Source organism: Mobula birostris, chromosome 30 (assembly GCF_030028105.1).
Source record: "Mobula birostris isolate sMobBir1 chromosome 30, sMobBir1.hap1, whole genome shotgun sequence".
Taxonomy (NCBI): Eukaryota; Metazoa; Chordata; class Chondrichthyes; order Myliobatiformes; family Myliobatidae; genus Mobula; species Mobula birostris.
Window position 1 is genome coordinate 6,801,128 of NC_092399.1, and position 27,056 is coordinate 6,828,183.

At 43.3% G+C, this 27,056-nt stretch overlaps 1 protein-coding gene across 1 annotated transcript; it reads right to left on the reverse strand.

Moving 5' to 3' along the window:
- Positions 1-359: 359 nt before the first annotated feature.
- Positions 360-26,624, reverse strand: cldn23l (claudin 23-like). The gene is made up of 2 exons (XM_072247196.1): positions 26,507-26,624; positions 360-1,888 (listed from the first exon to the last, which is right to left on the reverse strand). Exon 2 carries the CDS (start codon positions 1,857-1,859, stop codon positions 1,266-1,268), a length of 594 nt encoding a protein of 197 aa, XP_072103297.1. The 5' UTR covers positions 1,860-1,888; positions 26,507-26,624; the 3' UTR covers positions 360-1,265.
- Between the last annotated feature and the right edge of the window lie 432 nt (positions 26,625-27,056).

Here is a 27,056-nt window from a genome sequence, read left to right on the forward strand (position 1 = left end):
CTAAATTCCAACAAGTACAAGCCTAGTTCATCCAGTCTTTCTTCATATGAAAGTCCTGCCATCCTAGTTTTTGAACTGTTCTTTCAGATACTAACTGGTGTGTATTTAACATTTGTGTAACCTTGTAAATGTGTTGTTAATTAAGCATTTTTTGTTTATTAAAATAATTCAATATGGGTCATATGTAAGAATAAGTTAATTGTATATTTCATGACGCTACCTCGTGATATGTGCATGGCTCGCTTAAAGTAAAACACAAAGTTAGACTCACATCTCTCGGCTCTCTTATTTTCCTTTGAATTAATTTAATGCCTTGAAGTTACAAAACACAACAGTAACAACTGTAGACACATGGGAGGGCAGTTTGTATCTGAACTAAAGTATCCTGAACCCAGTGATTGACTGTAATTGGTTTCAATTGGACTGAATCAGGGAGAAGCAAGGGAGTGATATAAAAGACAAGTGTTAATTTGGGAGAAGAGCAATGGGGTAATGCTACCTATAGCCTTGGGCTAAAGCCAGTGAAAGGTTGGCACAGACTAGCCAGATAAATCAAAACCAATGGAGTTGAACAGTTCCAAGCCAATTAGAAATTAAGGATGAAGGATGTAAAAGTCCAGAGACATATTATCACAGGAAGGACCACCATGCCCAGGGTAGGAAGAAGAGGGATCAACTGCCTGGGCAATGGGAGAACCATTTTTTCAGTGTTATACAGTAAGTTTAATTGGTAGTTTGGATCAATACTGGTAGCATTCAGCAATCTATTTACATGGATATAGTACAGTGAGGATCTTGAATGAATTAGAATTCATGTGCTTTACCTAAATTGTTGGCCAGAGACCAACAGCTCTTTCCAGTCTTCCCACTCTCTGCAAATTAAAATGTACTTGATTATACATGCTACCTCATTAAACACATGGATTATTCTCAGTCGCATGTCAGTCTAATTTTTATTTTGTTAAGCCAAGATGTTTATAATTAATTAAAGGATTGAAAGATGTTTTTCTTTTATGCTCCAGTGAACTTTTTATTCTTAGTGTTGGTTGAAAATTGACCTGGTGCATAATCTTCAATTCATGGTGAATGCAGTGTGGTCATGGAAGGGTGACAGCCCTATTGGTCATTAATGAATTATTACTGGGCTTCAGTAGCTAAATGAGGACAACACACACACAGTCACACTGCTTTTGATATTAACACTTCCTTAGTGTGAAGTAGCCTGTTAGAAACCAATTAACACGGGGTAGTCCTAGCTAAATCATCTAGTAATCAACATCATAGGTTCTTTTGGCATTCTGTCCTGATTCTCTGCACCGCTTGCATTTTGGACAAGTGAAACTCAGTGCAAGGGCCAATCCTCCAACGATCTCAAAGCAGCTTCCAGCCCAGCCAAAATACAGGGAGCTTCCACTCTGGTACTGGGTATCAGTATCAGGGTTGATTCTGTGCATCAAGGTCATATAGAGAGTGAGTGGTGTGATGCACAGAGATCCGGCCAGGATAATAACAACCCCACTGGCCCCGGCCACATTCCGCAGCGGAAAGTCCATCCAGCAGCGTATCCCTACACTAGCCACAATGATTCCCATCCCACACACCAGGAGAGAACTCAACATGAGAGCCCTGGACCACTGCACAACTTCATCCCTCTGGTACACAGTAGTCACCGGCCAACACTGTTTGGTGTCCTGCAGTTCCAGACACGATTCCCACAGTCCATCAGACTTCACAGCTATGTTCTTCCCCAGGTTAATGGGTCCTTGTCGCCATTGTGGAGTCAAAACTGCCACAAATACCAAGACTAGCCCTACAGGTGCACTGACAATGCCAATGATCATAGGTGGTGGTGTTCGCATGGTGCAGAAGCTCAGGGTCCAATGGGAACCTGCAAGGTGAAAAGACAAGACAATGAGATAAGAATGAGTGAAGAGCATTTGATAACACAAAGCCTGGTTCTACATTGGAAAGAACGAGAGTCAATCTGAAGTGACACACCGAGTATCATTCGGAGGAACTCTGTGCAAGTAGTCAGGTGTGTGAGCGCAGTAAGAAAAACCGGTTTTAGCTTGATCTAACTGATTAAAACCAGTTTCAGCCAGTTCAAACCAGAGCTTAAGGTAAAGAAACCCTTTGCAGACAGTGATCATAATCTGATAGAATTCACCCTGAGTCTGAGACGGAAGCTAAAATCAGATATTTCAATATTACAGTGGAATAAAGGGAACTACAGAGGCATGAGAAAGGAGCTGACCAAAGTTGATCAGAAGGTAACACTAACAGGGGTGATGGCAAAAGAGCAATAGCTGGATAGAAGATTGTCTGACTGGGAGGAGACAAATAATCAGAATAAATGGGACCTTTTCTGGTTGGCTGCCAGTGACTGGTGGTGTTCTGTGGGGGTCTATTTTGGGACCACTTCTTTACACTCTATATGTCAATGATTTGGATGACTAGATTGATGGCTTTGTGGCCAAGTTTGCAGATGATACAAAGATAGATGGAGGGACAAGAATTGTTGAGGAAGCAGGGAGTCTGAGGAAGGACTTAGACAGATTAGGCAAAGAAGTAGCTGATGGAATATAGTGTAGGGAAGAGTAAGATCATGCACTTTGGTAGAAGTACTAAAGGTGTAGACTATTTTCTAAATGGGGAGCAAATGCAGAAATCAGTGGTGCAAAAGTATTGGGGAGGGTCTTCTTGCAGGATTCCTTAAAGGTTAACTGACACTTTGAGCTGGTGGTAAGGAAGGCAAATGCAATGTTAGCATTCATTTCAAGAGGGCCAGGATATAAAAGCAAGGATTTAAAGGCATTGGTCAGTATTGTTGGAGTCTTTACGCACACAGTGAACCTTTCTACTTCTTCAACACAAAGCTACCAATAAATGATTAACTACAGTTTCAGTTGTAGTAATGACCTACTTTAACATTGTGAATACAATGAGGTAAATTTACAGAATTACATATTTACAGTGGTAACACATGCAGTACTTGAGTCTCTACCCAAAATGTACTCCTTTAGTTCTGGTGTTGGGGGACGACTCCATGAAGCAGTGGAGGCTATCTCAGTAAATATATTTAAGGCGAGGTTGGATAGATTTTTGCATAGTAGAGGAATTAAGGGTGATGTGGAAAAGGCAGATAGGTGAGGAGTCCATGGCCAGGTCACTGATGATCTTATTGAATGTTGCAGCAAGCTCACCAGGCCAGGTGGCCTACTCCTGCTCCTGTTTCTTATACATAATGTAACAAAAAAAGGTGGAGAACTAGAATATTGTGGTGCACACCTGTGAAAGCATTATTGTTGAGAGAAAACTTAGCGGTAGGAAAACATCAATACTTATAACATGATGTTCAATGGAAACTGAAAAGTGTTTCTATTACAGAAGCTTGCAATACAAGGAACACAACTCCTCCCTAGCACAGAGTATTCAAAACTGAGACTGATCAGTTGCTGAATTTTAGAGAAGTTATAGGTTATGGAAATAGGACACAGAAATCTGCCGTGGTCTTTTCAAGTGGCAGAGCTTGTTGAGATTATATGGCCTTCTCCTTCTCTATCTCATTCTCAAAAGTTCCTTCAAGGTGAAGGCCTGAAACAATTAACTCTGTTGCTCTCTCTGCAGATGCAGCCTAACTTGCAGGGTATTTGCAAAAATTTTCTGTCTTATTTCATAATTTCAGGAACTGCAACAACTTGCTTTGTAGTTAGGTCTTTGGAAATAATTCTAATTAGATGAAACCAAGTAGGGCATAAAATAATTATGGACTTCCCATGTACTTCTGTGGTATGTCCTTTCTCCTGTTTCTCAGATCGATTTCCCAAGACTCTGCACCCATTTCTGTCAGTCTCTGGTCTGCGTCCTACAGACGTGTTTCAGCTCTGGACCTTCAACTAGAACCGGGTTGTCCTTTACACACGCTGAGCTGAAGAATGGGAACTCAGAACCCGCCTCGGCCTTACAATCCTGCCTCAACTGTAGTGCAGTGATCAATCCATCTGGGAAAGCGGGAGTGTGTTTACCTGTGAGACTGTGCCACCAGAAGGATGAGGAATAATAAAAGAGTTTATGCAAGTATTAAAGGAGCAGCTGTGAGCAGAGAAATCACTGGGAAGTATAATGCATGCTGCTTCTTTAATGTGGTCCCAAATGTAAAAGTAAAAGCTTCATTTAAAATAATAAACTTCCTGTATGATTATGTAAGTAATAATCATGTTTACTCTGTTCTGCAGCTCATGCAGATTTTACAATGGATTCTGGTTGATTGGGCCATCGGATAATCGGGGCAGCAGTTTATTTGGGCCAACTCCTAAAGAACAAAGCTAATTGAGAAAATAGCCGGGATCCCCTTTGTTTCTTTGGAGACACTATGCTGCTTAATTGGGGCAAGAGACTGTTGCCGAAGTTTCTAACTAGCATCAGTCGCATGCACTTGTGTGGGCGTCAGACACTGCACTGTACCTAGAGCAAACAGTTTTTAAATAACTTCAGTTGCGTGTGGTTGAGTTCAAAAAGCAGTGACTTTATTATTGATAGTTGCCGAGAATTAAACAGTGAGACAACTCAGAACTGTTTTGCTCACTGCGTTTTCAAGCAGTCAGTCTTGGAGATGCCAGAAATGGCCGGGGGTGAAAATAAAGCTCTTTCACTACTTCAACAAGTTAGGAACTATGAAGATTGTGAGGGTCTCGACAATCATCTTGAATGTTACAACAAAAATGAAGATTTGGAGGATGCAATTGTCAAAAGAATTATATGAAGGCAGTCCATTATCTACACTAGGTGTCTGTGCTGATTTTGTTCATTTACAGTCAATCAAAAGAACACAGCAGCGTACACTGGATGAATTCCTCTGTCAGTAACTATTAGGAACTACTACAGTCTTAAAATACTGTAGTAGCATTGATAATGTTGTAATTTGTTCTGCATTTCATTTAAATACATAATTTGTTACTCAGTTAAATGGTAGTTTGTCTTTTTTATACCTTTTTAACTATTTCCATGAAGCTTCAGCTAACTGGAGCAGTCGCTTAATTGGGCTAAATGTTCTGGCCCTGATTGTGTCCCAGTTAACCAGAATCCACTGTATAGCCTTTAAAGGCAGTCTCTCACGCCTTCCTCTCACATCAGTTCTGTGCATTCTTGGGTGACTGATGAGAACAATGACCAGAACTGACGGAAGGAATGGGTGTATAGTTTTGTGACCTGGTGCAGTCCTTACCACCAACCACACCACACCGAGCTTGTGTGTTCCTGCTTGTCAGACCAACTCACAAGTGCCTCTTCTTTTTGGACCTGATTCCCAAGGAAGCAATGGGGTGCTGCATTTTGCTTTTCAAAGGGGTTTGGGGCACTTTCTGCCCATCTGTTAACTTCTTCACAGGACCGAATTCAGAACAGACTGTATCTGTGATATGGAAGTTTTAGCCACAGGCAACTCTGCAGCTACCCAGGAGCAGGTTAGTACTTTTTCATGTCACCAAAGTGTCCCTGGCAGTAAATAGGAGGAATTAGCATAATTATTTGAGCATGGAGATCCACTGAATAACCTGCACAAATATCTATTAAACAAAATTCCGAAGTATTCATATTCAGGGAAACCACATGGAAGTCTATGGGATTGCACCAATGCTTCAGGTAGGTGAAGGCCAGGAGCTGGACTTGGTTGTCAGAGGCTATTTGAGATGTACACCATTGGAAGCATTTAGTAGATAGTGGGAGCCTGTCCCCACCACCTCCATCCCAGCTATGACCACCTTAAGGAACCGTGAGATGTTTAAGAATAATTAATTCCATTCTAATTCTATCATGCATCCCAATATAGGACCCATGAAGCAGGGAAAAGGATACCAGTAATGCCCCAGTGCACAGGATAATAATTTCCATTTGCTTCCCTGGCCTGTGACTATTTGTATCACAGAATGATATTCCTTCTGCAATTCTTTCTCATTCTCTGCTTGAATTCCTGCTTTGCAATTTCCTTCTCCCTGTCAGCTTGGTGTCCCTTCCATTATTGGTGTTTTCTGTCCCTTTCATTTCAAATTAATAACGGCGACAGTAATTTCAGAAAATGAATTAATTTGCCGTGCATAATTCTGATTTGATGGAGACAGATGTGAGAAGCACAGAGGAACATCTGGAGAAATTTCTGAAATGCCCGGTTCACTGCCACTGCTACTGTGCGATCGAGAATCTCTGGAGGGAAGGCCCCAAATTCCCCGGCTTTGCCTGCTGCTGGCGACCGAGGCTGGGGTCGAAGCGTTTGACAGAGATGGTGCTCGGTACTCGGTGTCGGAGGGCTGATCGGAGCTCAAGGTTTTCAATGACTCAGAGTCGGACTGGGTCGGGCATGGCAGGGAGAGTTTTCTTCCTTCTCCCGTCTGCGTGAGATGTGGGACTTTTGAGAGACTTTGAACTTTTTTACTGTGCCCATGGCCTGTTCTTCATCAAGTTATGGTATTGTTGCACTGTTGTAACTATATGTTATAATTATGTGGTTTTTGTTAGTTTTTCAGTCTTGGTCTGTCCTGTGTTTTGTGATATCACACCGGAGGAATAATGTATCATTTCTTAATGTATGCATTACTAAATGACAATAAAAGAGGACTGCATGTCCTCATAATCTAATCTAATCTAATTTCAAAAATCAGTTTCATTCTTTATCTCCCACGTGATTTTTCGTACCCTGGTTTGCTTTTCAGGTTAGTCTCCATTTAGGATATACAGAAAAAAATTTCCTGAAGAGGGCTGACAACTCTGGAAGCACATGCCCACTGACCCATGGTCAGCAGTCCACCATCTGTGTGCTCTCCCCAGGGAGCACAAAACCGAATTATAGGAACTGTATTCCTAATATTATAAAATGTCAGTACAATCATAACCAGAGCTCCCTCGGTGCCCCTCAGTATTTATCAGTTATTTCTAGGATGTATTTAAGAAACAAAGATTAAAGTTTAATAGATTAGAGTCAATTTTTTAAAAAACAATATCACCCCCACAAGCCTTTGATGAAAACAGTTATTCACAAGTTCAGCAGCATCTGTGGAGAAAGAAATGAAAATATTGTTTCAGTGGTTTTTTTTTACAGCATATTCCACGGCATGTCCCTGATATGTCTCATTCTGTTAGGAGGAATTTACAGTAAGCAAGAGGAGAATTAGATGCAGGCATTGCCTTGTCCCAGCAGTGACAATATGTCAACTTGTCATGTTTCAGGGGACCGGATAATGCCTTTAACAAGAAGGTGAGAAAGAAGGATCCGAAAACACTTTTATGCTCCATCTAAATCTGTCCCTAAAATGAGTTGCCCCTCTTCTTCCACATTTTATTTGTTTATGTGTTTGTTTGATTGTTATTTATTGACTGATTGATACAGCATAGAACCACCAATCAGCAACCCACCTAATTACAGGGCAATTTACAATGATCAATGAACTTACTAACTGACACATCTTTGGATCATGGGTGGGAACTGGAGCACCACATGGTCACAGGTAGAACATACAAATCCCTTACGTACGGTGCCTGAATTGAAATCTAAACTCCAGTGCCCCGAGCTGTAATAGCATCGCACTAACCGTTAATCTACTGTCTATCCCTTTTTATGAGGTCACTTTGAGGCTATGTTGAACCTTTAAATATTTGCCTAAATCTGGCTTCTGTTTTCTCACACACCTGGTCTGGTTGTCTCTCTGTGTACAGAAATGAAAGGAGCCAGTTAATGGAGTTGAAAGCACCATCGTTGCACCAACGTTTCATAAGGTTGCAAGGCCAGACACTGAAAGCGCAGCAAGGAGCAATGTGAGAATTTCCAAACTGAGATAGTGATGCTGGAAGTAGTGACTGTTTGATCCTCAGCTCTGCTTTATAACCATATAACAATTACAGCACAGAAACAAGCCATCTCGGTCCTTCTAGTCCATGCCGAGCTCTTACTCTCACCTAGTCCCACCAACCTGCACTCAACCCGTAACCCTCCATTCCTTTCCTGTCCATGTAGCTATCCAATTTAACTTTAAATGACAACATCGAACCTGCCTCAACCACTTCCGCTGGAAGCTCGTTCCACACAGCTACCACTCTCTGAGTAAAGAAGTTCCCCCTCATGTTACCCCTAAACTTTTGCCCTTTAACTCTCAACTCATGTCCTCTTGTTTGAATCTCCCCCACTCTCAATGGAAAAAGCCTATCCACGTCAAGTCTATCTATCGCCCTCATAATTTTAAATACCTCTCTCAAGTTCCCCCTCAACCTTCTACGCTCCAAAGAATAAAGACCCAACTTGTTCAACCTTTCTCTGTAACTTAGGTGCTGAAATCCAGGTAACACTCTAGTAAATCTTCTCTGTACTCTCTCTATTTTGTTGACATCTGTCCTATAATTCGATGACCAGAACTGTACACAATACTCCAAATTTGGCCTTACCAATGCCCTATACAATTTTAACATTATATCCCAACTCCTATACTCAATGATCTGATTAATAAAGGCCAGCATACCAAAAGCTTTCTTCACCACCCTATCCACATGAGATTCCACCTTCAGATTCCACCATTATTCCTAGATCCCTCTGTTCTACTGCATTCTTCAATGCCCTACCATTTACCATGTATGTCCTATTTTGATTAGTCCTACCAAAATGTAGCACCTCACATTTATCAGCATTAAACTCCATCTGCCATCTTTCAGCCCACTCCTCTAACTGGCCTAAATCCCTCTGCAAGTTAGAAAACTTACTTCATTATCCACAACGCCACCTATCTTAGTATAATCTGCATACTTACTAATCTAATTAACAACCCCATCATCCAGATCATTAATGTATATGACAAACAACATTGGACCCAGTACAGATCCCTGAGGCACACCACTAGTCACCGGCCTCCAGTCTGACAAACAGTTATCCACCACCACTCTCTGGTGTCTCCCATCCAGCCACTGCTGAATCCATTTTACTACCTCAATATTAATACCTAACGATTGAATCTTCCTAACTAACGTTCTGTGTGGAACCTTGTCAAAGGCCTTACTGAAGTCCATATAGACAACATCCACCGCTTTACCCTCGTCAACTTTCCCAGTAACCCCTTCAAAAAATTCAATAAGATTTGTCAAACATGACTTCCACGCACAAATCCATGTTGACTGTTCCTAATCAGACCCTGTCTATCCAGATGATTATATATACTATCTCTAAGAATACTTTCTATCAATTTACCCACCACTGACATCAAACTCACAGGCCGATAATTGCTAGGTTTACTCTTAGAACCCTTTTTAAACAATGGAACAACATGAGCAATACACCAATCCTCTGGCACCATCCCCGTTTCTAATGACATTTGAAATATTTCTGTCAGAGCCCCTGCTATTTCTACACTAATTTCCCTTAAGGTCCTAGGGAATATCCTGTCAGGACCCGGAGACTTATCCACTTTTATATTCCTTAAAAGCACCAGTACTTCCTCTTCTTTAATCATCATAGTTTCCATAACTTCCCTATATGTTTCCCTTACCTCACACAATTCAATATCCTTCTCCTTAGTGAATACCGAAGAAAAGAAATTGTTCAAAATCTCCCCCATCTCTTTTGGTTCCACACATAGCTGTCCACTCTGATCCTCTAAGGGACCAATTTTATCCCTCACTATCCTTTTGCTATTTATATAACGGTAGAAACCTTTTGGATTTATTTTCACCTTACTTGCCAAAGCAACCTCGTATCTTTTAGCTTTTCTAATTTCTTTCTTAAGATTCTTTTTACCTTCTTTATATTCCTCGAGCACCTCATTTACTCCATGCTGCCTATATTTATTGTAGATATCTCTCTTTTTCCAAACCAAGTTTCCAATATCCCTTGAAAACCATGGCTCTCTCAAACTTTTAACCTTTCCTTCCAACCTAACAGGAACATAAAGACTCTGTACCCTCAAAATTTCACCTTTAAATCACCTCCATTTCTCTATTACATCCTTCCCATAAAACAATTTGTCCCAATCCACTCCTTCTAAATCCTTTCGCATCTCCTCAAAGTTAGCCTTTCTCCAATCAAAAATCTCAACCATGGGTCCAGACCTATCCTTCTCCATAATTATATTGAAACTAATGATATTGTGATCACTGGACCCTAAGTGCTCCCCAACACATACCTCTGTCACCTGACCTATCTCATTCCCTAACAGGAGATCCAACACTGCCCCTTCTCTAGTTGGTACCTCTATGTATTGCTGCAAAAAACTATCCTGCACACATTTTACAAACTCCAAACCATCCAGCCCTTTTACAGAATGGGCTTCCCAGTCTATGTGTGGAAAATTAAAATCTCCCACAATCACAACCTTGTGCTTACTACAAATATCTGCTATCTCCTTTCAAATTTGCTCCTCCACTTCTCGCTCCCCATTAGGTGGTCTATAATACACCCTATGTGTTACTACACCTTTCCTATTCCTCAATTCCACCCAAATAGCCTCCCTAAATGAGCCCTCTAATCTATCCTGCCAGAGCACCACTGTAATATTTTCTCTGACAAACAATGCAACACTTGTCCCTCTTGTCCCTCTGATTCTATCACAACTGAAACAACAAAATCCAGGAATATTTAGTTGCCAATCACACCCCTCCTGCAACCATGTTTCTCTAATAGCTACAACATCATACTTCCAGGTATCAATCCATGCTCTAAGCTCATCCATCTTTCTTACAATGCTCCTTGCATTAAAATAAATGCATTTAAGAAATTTTCCACCTCTTACTCTCTGTTTATCACTAACGGTGCAAATAACTTTACTATTTTCTTTTTCTTCCTTCTCCCCTACATCTGTTCCAACATTCTGGTTCCCCTCCCCCCTTGTATCTAATTTAAATCCACTGGATCCTCTCTAGCAAACCTACCTGCAACAATATTTGTCCCCCTGCCCCTCCTTTCTGCAGGGACTTCGTGTGTTCTCACCATAACTTGTCGGATGTGGAATGGGATGTCTCCTACAGTGGGGGAGACTATGACTAGAGGGCACAGCCTCGGAATATAGGGACATCCATTTAGGATGGGGACGAGGAGGAATTTCTTTAGCCAGAGGGTGGTGAATCTGTGGAATTTGTTGCCACAGGTAACTGTGGAGGCCAGTTCATTGGATATATTTAAAGCAGAGGTTGATAGGTTTTTGATTAGTCAGGACGTGAAAGGTTACATGGAGAAGGCAGGAGAATGGGGTTGAGAGGGAAATGGTCAGCCATGATGAATGGTGGAGCAGACTCGATTGGCTAAATGGCTGAATTCTGCTCCTCTGTCTTATGGTCTTATGGATTCCTCTGGGGGCTCTAGTTTCCTTCTACAGTGAATTACCATCTTTGACTTTCCATCGTCAGCAGGAACACTCAGATACATAAAAACAAGAACTGTCAGGATGGGGAACAGTTTCTTCCCTCAGGCCATTAGGCTTCTGAACTCCCCGTCACATCACATTCAAAGTGTCACTGGTAATCATACCATAGTTAATTTATGCACTTCAGTTTATTTAGGTGTGGATTGCATGTAGGTCGTTATGTGTTACACAGTGTTTTACACCCTAGTTTGAATAAAAACCTCGTCCTGTTTGACGGTATACATGGAAATAGTTAAATGACAATAAACTTGACTTGTTCACGTTAATAGGAAAGTAATCGAGTGGGGAAATGGTGGGCATATGTGTAAGGGATACATGGAAAGTAAGGGGTAGCGGGCCTCACGGGAGCTGGTGTGCATCTCGTGGGGTAAGGTATGTCATTATAAAACCGTATCACTGTCTCGCTGCGCCTAAGCTCTGTATCCCGCTTGAGTACCTGGACTGTGATGTACCTGACAAGCATACATCTTGTTGTAATACTCTCCTTGTGAAACATTGCACATTATTTATTCACAAACCGCGGCTGCAGCAAAAACCAGCAGAAATCATTGACAGAAGAAGAATGTAATAATCCGCTGCCGTTTTTTTATGTCTATTCAGCATTTCCCTTTTGCCTGTGAAGTTGTTGCAGTCGAGCATGAAACAACAAGAGACTTCTCGGGCTTGATCGGAACTGACAAAAGCTAATTAAAAAGCAGAAGGCGGGAAATGGGACACAGTGTGTACTTTACACCCGTCAAAGCTTTGTTTTATCTTCAAACGTTTTAGAATAGTGTTAGAAGATGCAAATAAAACATGCCTTTGATAGCAGCCACTGCAGGTTTTGACCTAATTTCGCGGAGGAAGCAGTACTACCTGCTTTGTTACTGAGAAGTTTCCGATCCCGCAGGGATAACCATTAGAGACTGAGAAGCAAATCTGAAGCGAACCATTAAATCAGAATAATTCTGAGATCTTCATTAGAATTTCAAAGTTCAGTTCAATTCAACTCAAGATTAAATACCATTCAACCATACATGAACACTTATGAATACAGCCAAATGAGAGAGCATTCCTCTGGGGGCCAAGGTGCAAAGCACAGTGCCAACAGTCTCACACAGCGCACATAGTGCGAATACAAGATAGAAAGCACGTGTAAGATATCAGTAAAATACAGCCACGCAAAAAAAAATAGTTCAGACCGACTCCATGAATGCAGCGGGGAATCTGCAGTTGACCACAGTACAGCTTCTCTTCTGCTGAGCGATTACAAGTGGGGGGGGGGAACAGAATCCAGACTGGACACCACCCCCGGTGGTGTGCATTTTCATTTCACTTTGATTCTTATTACTTTAAACTGGGGCCACGAACCCCTCGGTTAATGGTAGGAGGCTATGGCGTAAAAGTCGTTGGGAAGCCCAGGCTTTAAAACCTTTTCTAGGAAACACGGGCTGTACCATGCCAACCTTCACCTCAGCCTAACCCTCATACGTAGGGGCACTGCTAGCCAGCCACATTCACTGCCCAGTCTTAATTTCCTTTGAGAAGATGTCAGTAGATTGGTTTACTTGGCCATGTAGACCATAAGACCTTAATACATAGGAGCAAAATTAGGCCATTTGGCCCATCAAGTCTGTTCTGTGATTCCATCATGGCTGATCTATTGGAAGAGGTACAGTCGACATTTCAGGCCGAGACCCTTCGTCAGGACTAACTGAAGGAAGAGCTAGTAAGAGATTTGAAAGTGGGAGGGGGAGGGGGAGATCCAAAATGATAGGAGAAGACAGGAGGGGGAGGGATGGAGCCAAGAGCTGGGCAGGTGATTGGCAAAAGGGATATGAGAGGATCATGGGACAGGAGGCCCAGGGAGAAAGAAAAGGGGGAGGGGAAACCAGAGGATGGGCAAGGGGTATAGTCAGAGGGACAGAGGGAGAAAAAGGAGAGAGAGAGAAAGAATGTGTGTATATAAATAAATAACGGATGGGGTACGAGGGGGAGGTGGGGCATTGGCGGAAGTTAGAGAAGTCAATGTTCATGCCATCAGGTTGGAGGCTGCCCAGACGGAATATAAGGTGTTGTTCCTCCAACCTGAGTGTGGCTTCATCTTTACAGTAGAGGAGACCATGGATAGACATATCAAAATGGGAATGGGATGTGGAATTAAAATGTGTGGCCACTGGGAGATCCTGCTTTCTCTGGCGGACAGAGCGTAGATGTTCAGCAAAGCGGTCTCCCAGTCTGCGTCGGGTCTCGCCAATATATAGAAGGCCACATCAGGAGAACCGGACGCAGTATATCACCCCAGCTGACTCACAGGTGAAGTGTCGCCTCACCTGGAAGGACTGCCTGGGGCCCTGAATGTGGTAAGGGAGGAAGTGTAAGGGCATGTGTAGCACTTGTTCCGCTTACAAGGATAAGTGCCAGGAGGGAGATCGGTGGGAAGGGATGGGGTCAGGAGGGAGATCAGTGGGGAGGGATGGGTCAGGAGGGAGATCAGTGGGGGGGGATGGGTCAGGAGGGAGATCAGTGGGGAGGGATGGGTCAGGAGGGAGATCAGTGGGGAGGGATGGGGTCAGGAGGGAGATCAGTGGGGAGGGATGGGGTCAGGAGGGAGATCAGTGGGGAGGGATGGGTCAGGAGGGAGATCAGTGGGGAGGGTTGGGTCAGGAGGGAGATCAGTGGGGAGGGTTGGGTCAGGAGGGAGATCAGTGGGGAGGGATGGGGTCAGGAGGGAGATCAGTGGGGGGGGAGGGTTGGGGTCAGGAGGGAGATCAGTGGGGAGGGATGGGTCAGGAGGGAGATCAGTGGGGAGGGATGGGTCAGGAGGGAGATCAGTGGGAAGGGTTGTGTCAGGAGGGAGATCAGTGGGGAGGGATGGGTCAGGAGGGAGATCAGTGGGGAGGGATGGGGCCAGGAGGGAGATCAGTGGGCTCCATCCCTCCCCCTCATGTCTTCTCCTATCATTTTGGATCTCCCTCTCCCCCTCCCACTTTCAAATCTCTTACTAGCTCTTCCTTCAGTTAGTCCTGACGAAGAGTCTCGGCCTGAAACGTTGACTGTACCTCTTCCTGGAGATGCTGCCTGGCCTGCTGCGTTCACCAGCAACTTTGATGTGTGTTGCTTGAATTTCCGGCATCTGCAGAATTCCTCGTGATGGCTGATTTATTATCCATTCTCCTGCTTTCTCCATGTAACCCTTGACATCCTGACTAATCGAGAACTTATCAACCTCAGCTTGAATTACACCCAAGGTCTTGACAACCACAGCTTCAAGGCACTGAGGAGTGCGAGGGAACAAAGAGATCTGGGAATACAGGTCCAGAATACATTGTGGCATCTCAGGTAGGTAGGGTCATAAAGAAAGCTTTTGGCATATTTGCCTTCATAAATCAATGTGCTGAGTACAGGAGATGGGATGTTATGGTGAAGTTGTATAAGACGTTGGTGAGGCCTAATTTGGAGTATTGTGTACAGTTTTGGTCACCTACCTGCAGGAAAGATGTAAATAAGGTTAAAAGAGTACAGAGAAGATTTACAGTGATGTTTGCTGGGTCTGGAGAACCTGAGTTACAAGCAAAGATTGAATAGGTTAGGACTTTAATCTCTGGAACATAGAAGACTGAAGGGAAATTTGATGTAGGTATACAAAATTAGGAGGGGAATAGAAAGGGTAAAAGCAAGCAGGCTTTTCCCACTGAGATTGTTGGGACTACAACTAGAGGTTGATAGACTTAGGCAGTTTAAATGGTTTGCAACAGACTAGATGGGCCAAACGGCCTGTTTCTATCCTGCACTTTCCTACAACTCTATGACACTGTCTGTCTAAATGAAGGATGCTGACTCAAAACATCAAATGTCCATTTTCCTCCACAGGTACTGCCCGAGTTCCACCGGTGTTTCACTTGTTGCTGCAGACTCCAGCATCTGCAAGCTCCTGTGTCCCCTTTCACCGACAGCGCTGTGGCTGTGCTGCTGCACGGGGGCCAGGCGGGCTGAGGGTGGTAGATTTCCTTCAATACATGGTGAACCAGAGAGGGTTTTATGATAATCCAGTGAGTTCACAGTCACCATTCCCGACACCAGTATTTCAAAATCCCGATCACTAAGTGAATCTAAATTTCCTATCGTTGGCAAGTCCAGCCCCTACATTAATATTTCAAACAACTTTACTACTCATCTCTCTTGACGGTCAATTCTGATCCTCCACTAATTCGGATTTCAGGATTTTACAGGTTGCTTTAAGAATGCACAGTTTGATGGGAGGAATAGTCTAATTAAGCACCTTCTGCACACCTTCCATAATTTTTGTTGGTATGTCTATTGCTCTATTAGAGTCTCATGCTCTATTCTTGGTTGGTGCGGCTGTAACGAAACCCAATTTCCCTCGGGATCAATAAAGAATATCTATCTATCTATCTATCTATCTATGTCTGAGGAGAGAGAAAACGCATTGGCCATCACTGCATATTCTAGCTGTCCTTTGACCAGTTGACATCATTAATGCTGTATGACATCATCATTATGCACCATTTCATGTGACATCATCATTAAGTGCCATGTTGTATGATGTGGGCGATCACGGACTTTCTATGACCATGATTGTTTTGCAGACTTTTCTTCGGAAGTACTTTGCCATTGCCTTCTTTCTGGGCAGTGTCTTTACAAGATGGGCGACCCCTGCCATTATCAATTCTCTTCAGAGATTGTCTGCCTGGCGTCAGTGATCTCATAACCAGGACTGGTAACATGCAGCAACTGCTCATACGACCATCCACCACCTGCTCCCATGGCTTCCCGTGACCCCGATCAGGGGCTAAGCAGGTGCTACACCTTGCCCAAGGGTGACCCGCAGGCTAGCAGAGGGAAGGAGCTCCAAACACCTCCTTTGGTAGAGACATATCTCAAACCCACCACCTTGTTGACATCATAGCATTGTGAGAACATTCTCATCTGTAAAAACAATTTGTTAATTTAAGTTTACTTAAATTGTAACTTGAGAAATATGTTTATTCGTCACTCTCTGGCTAAAGAAATTCCTCCTCATCTCAGGTCTAAATGGATGTCCCTCTAACCTGAGGCTGTGCCCTCTGGCCGTAGACTCCCCCATCGTAGGAAACATCCTCAAGGCAATCGCGGCAAACGGCGTAGATTCATAAACCTGGACAAGGAGCTGATGAGAGAATGGTGAGAAGAGGATATGAACACTGATGGGGTTAAATAAGAGAATGGGAAGAGCAAGCATCAATGTTGCCTTGTTGGTTGCATTATTCCTGTAAATACTAGCCCGTCGTTGCACAGAACTGGAATTGGCTCAATTGATCGAGTGGCCTTCCGTGCTGTAAGAGTTTAACGATTATTTTGTAATGGGCCAGCAGAGATCACTCAGTTATCCAGCTGGCCAGGACCCAACGGCAACCAGCAGACAGCCAACCAATCAGAACAGCGGGTCGGACCAAAATATACGTGAGCACTCGGCAGAAACGACACTCCATTGCGTTCTGATGGTGTCACCTCGACTGGTGATGAAACGTTTGCGACCTAACCTCCAGGCCCAGTGAACAACCCTGCAAACAAGTATCTTTCCTTTCTGTTCCGTCCCAGATATCTGCTTAGCTGCAGTGATTCAGGAAACAAATCAGTAGGTTTCCCTTTCTTGCAGCTCTCATCACCCAAATACCTTGTTTACTTCTGCAGTTCATTTTTTAATTTAACCATTGCTGTATTTCTTGGCCTGTTATCAACAGAAGATCCTTTAACTAGTCTCTCAGATGTAGACACTGGAGGTAGGGGCTTCCCTTCAGTTCCAATTATCACCACTGATATGTTTGTTCTTTATAAAAGGCAGACTTAGCGTGGGCAAAACTAACACATACTTATTTACAGTTAATTGCTTCCAGCTCGACACGAGCACACACAACCCGTTCACTAATGTCATTTCCTGTTCCGGGTGAACCGCCTGCATTGCACGCTGGGAACTGAAGTTCTTTATTATGTGCACACATAGTAACACAACCACCACCAAATGGATGTTCTCTCCTCTAACATCTCTGTTTTACCAAAGCAAAACACACAAAGAAATTGCTGGGGGAACTCAGTAGGTCGGGGAGTATCTATGGAAATGAATAGACAGTCGACGTTTCGGGCCAATACCCTTCTTCAAGACTGGAAAGGAAGAAACCGCGGTAGTGTAGTGGGTAGCACGACGCTCTTCAGCACCAGCGAGAAAGCCAGAAGGAGAAGAAGAGGAGAATAAGCTAGAAAGTGATGGGTGAAGCCAGCTGGGCAGGCGAGAGGATGAAGTCAGAAGCTGGGAGCTGATAAGTGGAAAAGACAAAGGAAGCTCCTTCCTCCTTCCTTTCCAGCCCTGACGAAAGGTCTCGACCCAAAGCTTTATCTCTATTCGTGCTGCCTCACCTGCTGAGTTCTGCCTGCGTTTTGTGTACGTTGCTCTGGATTTCCAGCACCAGCAGGATCTCTTACGATAATGATTCTGTTTTACCAGACAAATTCAACATAGCCTCAATGTGACCTCACAAAAAGGGTTGCCCTGGGCTTTGCATGGGACTGAAGTCCGCTTGACCAGGTGGATGTTACAAGTCCTGCTGCTCTGTTCAAAATTCAGGGAGTGCTCTGGCCATTTTAATGAGTTGGAAATCTGTGTGAAGTGAGTGACAGGAAGGCTGAGATAAAGAACAACCAGAAAAATAGTGGTAGAGCCCGCGGGTCCCTTTAGCTGAGGGACAGTCATTCTGAAACACAGAAAGGCAGCTAACTCCCTAAACACAAATCTAATTTTGCAATTGAAAAGAAGTTTTGAAAATGAAATCAATACCACAGACACCAAGTAAAAGCATTAAAAAAGCAACAAGAAGAAAGGTGACTGTCCGGGAAGACATTCATTAATTCTGAGAGCTGGGCCTTCCCATCATTAATTGGTTCATGTTGGGTACTTACAGCCTCGGGCCGTAATGAAGCAGAGACCCAAATAAAGCGTTGTGCTGATCGGCTATGGGGGTATTGGGCTATACCCCAGAGGAACATGGAAGCTGCCTGGTTTCTGTGGAAAAGAGTGAACAGTTGACGTTTCGGGCCAAGACCCTTCATCAGGACAGATCATTGGAGGTGCTGCATTTGGGATCAAAAAGCCAGACGGCTGGGCGAGATCAGCAAACAGCATCAGTGGAGAAAAAAAGGTGTAAGTGACAAACACAGGAGATTCTGCAGATGCTGGAAATCCAAGGCAACACCCACAAAATGCTGGAGGAACTCAGCAGGTCAGGCAGCATGTATGGAAATGGATAAACAGTGGCCATTTTGGGCTGAGACACTCTTTCAGGACTGGAAAAGAAGATCATAAGATATAGAAGCAGAATTAGCCCCCTCCACCATCCTATCATAGCTGATTTATTATCCTTCTCAAACCCATTCTTCAGGGAGAGGGAGCAGGCCAGAATAAAAAGGTGGTGGGAGGGGAAGAAGGATAGGTTGGAATGTGATAGGTGAAGCCAGATGGGTGGAAAGGGACAGGATCTGGAGAAGAAGGAACCTGATAGGAGAGGAGAGTGGACCAAAGGGAAGGGGAAGGAAGAGGGGCACTGGCAAGAGGTGACAAGGAGGTGAGAAGAGGGCCTCCACCAAGTAGCAGTTCTTCATCAGAGACCCCCACCACCCAGGACATGCTCTCTTCTCTCTGGTCCCATCAGGAAGGGGGTACAGGAGCCCCAGGATCCACACTGCCAGGTTCAGAAACAGTTATTACCCCTCAATCATCCGATTCTTGAACTAAATGGGATAATCTCACTCAACTTCACTCGCCCCAACACTGAACTGTTCCCATAACTACGGATTTACTTTCAAGGACTCTTCATCTCATGTTGTCAATATTTATCGCTTCTTTATTTACAATTATTATTTCCTTTTTTATCGTTTCTATTTGCACAGTTTGTTGTCCTGTGCACACTGAGTATTTGCCTCTCCTGTTGCGTGCAGTCTTTCATGGACTCTATTGCATCTCTAGTATTTGCTGAGTATGCCCGCAAGAAAACAAATCTCAGGGCCATGTATGTATGTTGATAATAAATCTACTTTGAACGTCTGAACTTTGAAGTAAGCGGTGTAAAAGGTGTACGTGAAGATTTCCTGCGAGAGAGGAGGAAAGGTTGCCTACATGTAGTGAGATGAGGGAAGTGGGACGGTAGGGGGAGCCACATGGGGGTGGGTGGGGGGATGATGAGCAGACAGATTCAGGTGGAGGGAGGGGGGTTGGGAGAAGTGTACAAGGGGAGATGGAAAGGAATGGAAAAGTAAATGTGTTTGGAAGGACCACAGGCCCAGAGAGCTAAATATCTTATTCTCACGAGGGCTCTGCAGCCATCTCTGCATATACTGATGGCTTGTTCTAGATCCAGTGATTTGCAACCATTTTCGTTGCTCCCAAACCTTTCTTTGGCTTAATCTGCAGGTTGCTTGGTTGTTTGTAACTCCTGATCTGTAAGGGGTCACTGACACAATGAGTCAGAACATTTTTAATAAGACCCTGAGATATAGGAGCAGAGTTGGGCCATTCAGCCCATCAAGTCCGCTCTGCTATTCCATCATGGTTGACTTAATATCCCTCTCAACCCCATTCTCCTGCCTCGTCCCTGTGACCTTTGACACTCTTACTAATCAGGAACCTATCAACTTCCACCTTAAATATACCCAGAGACTCGGCTTGCACAACCATTTCTGGCAATGAATTCCACAGATTGACCATCTTCTGGCAAAAGAAATTTTTCAATATCTCTATTGTAAATGGGCATCCCTCTACTCTGAGGCTGTGCCATCTGGTCCTAGACTTCCCCACTATAGGAAGCATCTTCTCCTCACCCACTCTACCTGGGCCTTTCAATTTTCAATAGGTTTTAATTAGATCCCCCTCATTCTTCTGAGCTCCATTGAGTACAGGCCCAGAGCCATCAAACACTCCCCATATGTTAACCCTTTCATTCTTGGCATCATTCTCATGAACCTCCTCTAGACTCTCTCCAATGCTAGCACATCTTTTCTTAGATAGGAGGCCCAAAGCTGCTCACAATATCCTGCGTGGTGTCTCACCAATGCTTTATAAAGCCTCAGCATTATATTCTTTCTTTTATATTCTAGTCCTCTGAAAATGACTTCTAAGTCCCTTAGCACCTCTGATTTTTGTATTTACTCCCCATTTAGAAAAAAATCCATGCCTTTATTCCTTCTACCAAATTGCATGACCATGCACTTCTCTACACTATATTCCACCTGCCACTTCATTGCCCGTTTTCCTAATCTGTCTAAGTCCTTCTGCAAGCCCCCTGCTTCCTCAATACTACCTGCCCCTCCAGTATCTTTCCTGTAACACCATGGACTCTTATCTTGTTAAGCAACCCCATGTGTGCCACCTTGACAAAGGCCTTCTGAAAATCCAAATGAACAACATCCACTGGCTCTCCTTTGTCTATCCTGCCTGTTATTTCCTCAACGATTTCCAACAGATTTGTCAGGCAAGATTTCCCCTGAAAGAAACCATGTTGTCTTTGGTCTATTTTATCATGTGCCTCCAAGCAGCCCGAAATCTCATCCTTAGTAACAGACTCCAACATCCTCCTAACCACTGAAGTCAAGCTCAATGTTGTATAATTTCCTTTCTCCTGCCTCCCTCCCTTCCTGAAGAGTGGAGTGATATTTGCAATTTTCCAGTCCTCTAGTGATTCTTGAAAGATCATTACTAATGCCTTCACAATCTCTTCAGTCACCTCTTTCAGAATCCTGGGGTGTTGTCCATCTGGTCCAGGTGACATATCTACCTTCATACTTTTCAGTTTCCCCAAGCACCTTCTCAGTAATAGCAATGACAATCACTTCTGCCCCCGACACTCTCGCATTTCTAGCATTCTGCTAGTGTCTTCCACCATGAAGACTGATGAAAAATACTTATTCAGTTCATTCGCCATTTCTTTGTCCCCAATTACTATCTCTCCAGCATCATTTTCCAATATCCAATATCCACGCTCGTCTTTCTTTTACTCTTTATACTGTATATCTGAAAAAAACTTTTTGTATCCTCTTTTATATTATTAGCTAGCTTAGCTTCATATTTCATCTTTTCTCTCCTTATGGCCTCTTTAGTTAGTTTTTAAAAGCTTCCCAATCCTCTACCTGCCCACTAATTTTTGTTCTATTATATGCTCTCTCCTTTACTTTTTGCTGTGTTTGACTTCCCTTGTCACCCCAATTTAGAATACTACTTCATCTTCGGGATGTGTCTTTACTGCGCCTTCCGAATTTTTCCCAGTTACTCTAGCCACTGCTGCTCTGACGTCTTCCCTGCTAGCAGCCCCTTCCAATCAACTTTGACCAGCTCCTCTCTCAAGCCTCTGTAATTCTCTTTACTCCACTGTAATATTGATACATCCAATATTGGTGTCTCCTTCTCAAACTGCAAGGTGAATTCTATCATATTTTGACCACAACCTCCTAAGGGTTCCTTTGCCTTAAGCTCCCTAATCAAATCTAGGTCATTATATAACATTTAATCCAGAATTATTGTTCCCCTAGTTGGCTCAGTCACAGGCTGCTCTAAAAAAACAATCTCATTTGGCATTCTACAAATTCTCTCTCTTGGGATCCAGCACCAAGCTGATTTTCCCAGTCTACCTGCATATTGAAATCCCCCATGACTAACACAATATTTCCCTTTTTACAAGCCTTAATTTGTAGCCTACAGTCAGACAATATGGATGTTGCCGGCAAAATCAGCTTCGATCGCCCATCCTTAATTACCCCCTAAACTGTGGCTGGCTCAGATTTTTAAGAGGGCAGTTAAGAGCTCAGCACAGTGGAGGGTCTGGAGCCACATGATGGCTAAGCATGGTGCTTATTTTGATTTTCCAATAATCTGCTAGTTACATGCTTACTGTCACTAATTCTTGCTTTTTGTTCCAGAGCACTGAAAATCGTGATTGCACTGAGTTAAGTGTCCACTAATCAATGTTTATAATAATCATCATATTTCATATATTGAATTACAAGCAGGCACTGGTCCCCATGGCAACCAGTAGCGAGTTCTCAAAGGAAACCGTAGCTCCAATCCGACATTCAGCTCTATAAATTGTTCCTTAGTTACACCTTGCCTGGGAGAACATCCTATTGTATTGGAATAAAATACAGTTATTTATTCCCTTTCATATGCTCTCTGATTTTCTGCTTTCAATGCTAAAGTACTCAATGCAATTTACTGTGTTAAAATAAGTTTGGATTGGAATATGATATTGCTAGGAGATAACCCTTCACCTCTGGTCAATGTCACAACCAGACTGATTGATGCAGGTCCCCAGCTCCTTGGTGCCAGAAGTTTACATGCAGCAAGCTTTTGCATGTCCGTATTTTCTGTGTGGCTGCAAAGGCGGCTCTGAAATAACGAGAGTGGAAATTTCATGAAGAGAGCCCCTGAGATGACCGAAGCGAATACAGCAAACGCCGGATATATTCAGCGGGTCAGGCCACGTCTATGGGAAGAGAAACATAGTTTGCTTTTCGGATCCTCCAACCTGAATTGTTAACCCTGCTCAGAATCAGAATCAGGTTTATTATCACTGGCATGGAACGTGAAATTTGTTAACTTAGCAGCAGCAGTTCAACGCAATACATAATCTAGCAGGGAAAAAAATTAATAACATTTAAAAAAATAATAATCCATAAATAAATAAATAAACAAGTAAATTAATTACATATGTTGAATAGCTTTTTTAAAATGTGCAAAAACAGCAATACTGTATATTAAAAAAAAAGTGAGGTGGTGTCCAAAGATTCAATGTCCATTTAGAAATCAGATGGCGGAGGGGAAGAAGCTGTTCTTGAATCGCTGAGTGTGTGCCTTTAGGCTTCTGTACCTCCTACCTGATGGTAACAGTGAGGAAAGGACATGCTCTGGGTGCTGCAGGTCTTTAATAATGGACACTGCCTTTCTGAGACACCGTTCCCTAAAGATGTCCTGGGTACTTTGTAGGTTAGTGCCAAAGATGGAGCTGACTAGATTTACGACCTTCTGCAGCTTCTTTCAGTCCAGTGCAGTAGACCCTCCATACCAGACAGTGATGCAGCCTGTCAGAATGCTCTCCACAGTACAACTATAGAAGATTTTGAGCGTATCTGTTGACATGCCAAATCTCTGTTTCGAGCATCTGCGGCTTTTTCTTCGATTTTTCGCTTATTTGAGCTGACTGGCGTGGCAGTGGAACATCTTGCGAGGCAGCGTTCAGAATTCGAGCTGAGCCACATTGTGTTAGTGGGCTGCTGGCAGGAGGAGCTTTGCACACCATCTGATCTCTCTGGGTATGACTCCACCTGAACCCGGTCTTGATGGCATGACCTTTTGGCACAGACCTGAGAAGCTAATTGGTAATCTTCTGTGCCACAACACTCTGTGATTCTAGTTTAACTCCCACGGAATAGCTACATGGTGCAGGTTCCACAATTTACATGTATTTTGTGGTCTTTGTATAAATATGTGTATTATCTGTGTATAGATGTTCAAAGTTCAAAGTAATTTTATTATCAAAGTACATATAGGCATCTGTTAGTCTCGTGAGACCATGGATTTGTGCCTTGGAAGGATTCCAGGGCGCAGGCCTGGGCAAGGTTGTATGGAAGACCAGCAGTTGCCCATGCTGCAAGACTCCCCTCTCCATGACACCAATGTTGTCCGAGGGAAGGGCACTAGGACCCATACAGCTTGGCACCGGTGTCGTCGCAGAGCAATGTGTGGTTAAGTGCCTTGCACAAGGACACAACACGCTGCCTCAGCCAAGGCTCGAACTAGTGACCTTCAAGTCACTAGACGAAGGCCTTAATCAAAGTACATATACAACCCTGAGAGTTTTTTGTTGGGGTACTCAGTAGATCTATGGAGTAACAACCAGAACAGAATCAATGAAAGACCACCCGACTAGGGGTCCAACCAGAGTTCAGAAGACAACAAAAAGAGCAAATACAATAATAATGATAAATAAATAAGCAATTAATATTGAGAACATGAGATAAAGAGTCCTTAAAAGTGAGTCCATTGGTTGTGGGAACATTTCAATGATGGGGCAAGTGAAGTTGAGTGAAGTTATCCCCTTTGGTTCAAGAGCCTGATGGTTGTGGGGTAGTAACTGTTCCTGAATCTGGTGGTATGAGTCCTGAGGCTCCTGTACCTTCACACCAGTGGCAGCAGTGAGAAGAGAACATGGCTTGTACATTTGAAAGCCTGTGGATTTATGTTAAATGTGTGTTCCTGTGTACACATGTCAATGCCATACATTGATCCAACCAGAAACTAGGACAGGATCTTACACAACCCTACCAAAACATTGCCCCCTTCACCAGCACACTTCTCCTATCCCTCTTCCTTCCCCTTTTCCCAACCATGATTACCCTCTCGTTGTCCTCTTCCCATTCTCAGTCCACAATAGAGACCCATATCAGAATCAGGTTTATCATCACTCATATATGTCATGAAATCTGTTTTCTTTTTGCAGCAGCAGTGCAATACATAAAATTACTACAGTAATGTGCAATTCTGATTCAGAATTCTGATTCTCATTCTAAAAAATCTGTACCTAACGCTCCTGCACAGTTTTGTATGCAAGCTGTCAGACCATTCCGTCAAAGCAACACCACAAAATGCTGCAGGATCTCAGCAGGTCATGTAACACCTATGGAAATGAATAGACATGGATGGGGAAGGGTCTCAGTTTGAAACGTCGACTGTTTATTCTTTTCCGTAGATGCTGCCTGACCTGCTGATTTCCTCCAGCATTTTGTGTGTGTGTGTTGCTTTGGATTTCCAACATCTGCAGACTTTCTTGTGTTTAGAGCATACCTCCACTTATTTTCCTGAAATCTTATTCTCTCTCACCTGCCCGTCAAAACCTCCCAGTTCTCTTGCCAACCACTTAGCTATTAGACTACCAGTGAGCACATCTCTGGTGTTTGGGACGGTTACTGTATACCTTACCCTGTAACTTTGCCAACACATCAGTAAGCTGCAAATACACAAACTCTCATCCAGGCACAGAGGCTACAAGTGTCATGGTTTCATTCTTTCAAAATGGTAGACATGCCTATTCTCAAAGTTCAGAGTACATTTATTATTAAAGGATATGCTGTATGTGTCACCAGATTTTACCCTGAGATGTGTTTACTTGTAAACATTCACAGTAAATACACGAAACATGATAGAATCTCACCCTACAGGATGGGCAAACAACCAAAGTACAAAAGGTCACTGTGCAAATACAAAAGAAAATAATAATTATTATGATAATAACCACTAGAATAGTCCTTAAGTTCCTAGCAATTAAGAAATGAGTGTGATTGGCTATGCCCGTACTTCAGGTTTTACAAGCTTGAGCTGAGAAAAATAAAATAACAATAATAGTAATATTAATAATAAATAAGCAATAACATGAGATGAAGAGTCCTTGAAAGTGAGTCCATAGTTGGTGGGAACAGTTCAGTGATGTTGAGTGAAGTTATCCCGTGACTTTCACAGTAATGCTGAAATGCGGTTGTTCATTAGGCAGGTGAATGACCCTTGAGCAAATCTGGACCCAGTAACTCACACTGTGAACCACTGAATGAATTTACATGGATTATCATGTAAACCTGTCTGATCGTGATCTGGCCCTTGATCTAGCGAATTACCCTCTGTGATCCATAGGGTGACTTTCATTGAATGACTGTGTGTGATTTGCGTTCTATCTGAGCTTCATCTAGCAGGTAACTGGACTTAAAAATTACCAAGCATCTAACATGCCAGCTCAAGCATGAACTCCCTCCCACCCTACCAGCCCACCGCCCCCAACTACAGTTAAAAGCTCCTTTCGCTCTTAAGACTGATAGCATCTTTTAAACACAGATTGTACATTCTGCTTGTACATAAAGAACCAAATACATCAATTGCGTAGCCCGAGTCAAGCGTGTCAACATTACAGAGCAGAATAAAAACTGTTTTCATGCAAAAATGTAATTGACAGGTGCACCGGTACAATGGGTGGCTGACTAACCCAGATCGAAGCCTTGACACGCTCGTTATGTCTTCTTCTTCGCCAAACAAAGGGAGAAAGAAAATGTACACTTACAGTGTGAGCGTTTGTACAGAGCTCCCTGCAGTCAGAGCCTTGCTGAGTAACTATCCCTCGGAAGGCAGCTTGCATTCATACAAACAGCAATGTGTGGCTGCGATGACCCACTAATCGTCTTCCTCTACCCGACGCAGTGTGTCTTACCTCCCCTTGTGGCTGGGGGGATTATCAGCTTCACTGACCACAGCCAACCACGAACGGGGAGCTGGTTCCCCTTCTATGAATACATACATTGGAGTGAAGGTTAAAGAGAATTTCAACCAGGTTGTATTTTCAATAGGATGGCAACTTCATCTCTTATGATTGTAGTTTAAACAAGTATGATAGTGCATGAATGCCTTGGTACTGATCATATTGCATTATAGACGTATGAACATTAATTGTTGGCTGAGAGTTGCCAGAGCATTAATCCTGCTGGAGAAAGGAGTGGGCATTAATTCAGTTGAGTGACTGATGCCAAAGATTTAACCTCTCTGATGAAGTGACTGAGCATTGCCTCTGTCCGAGCATTAATTGTACACGGTGAATCATGACCGAACTCTAACCC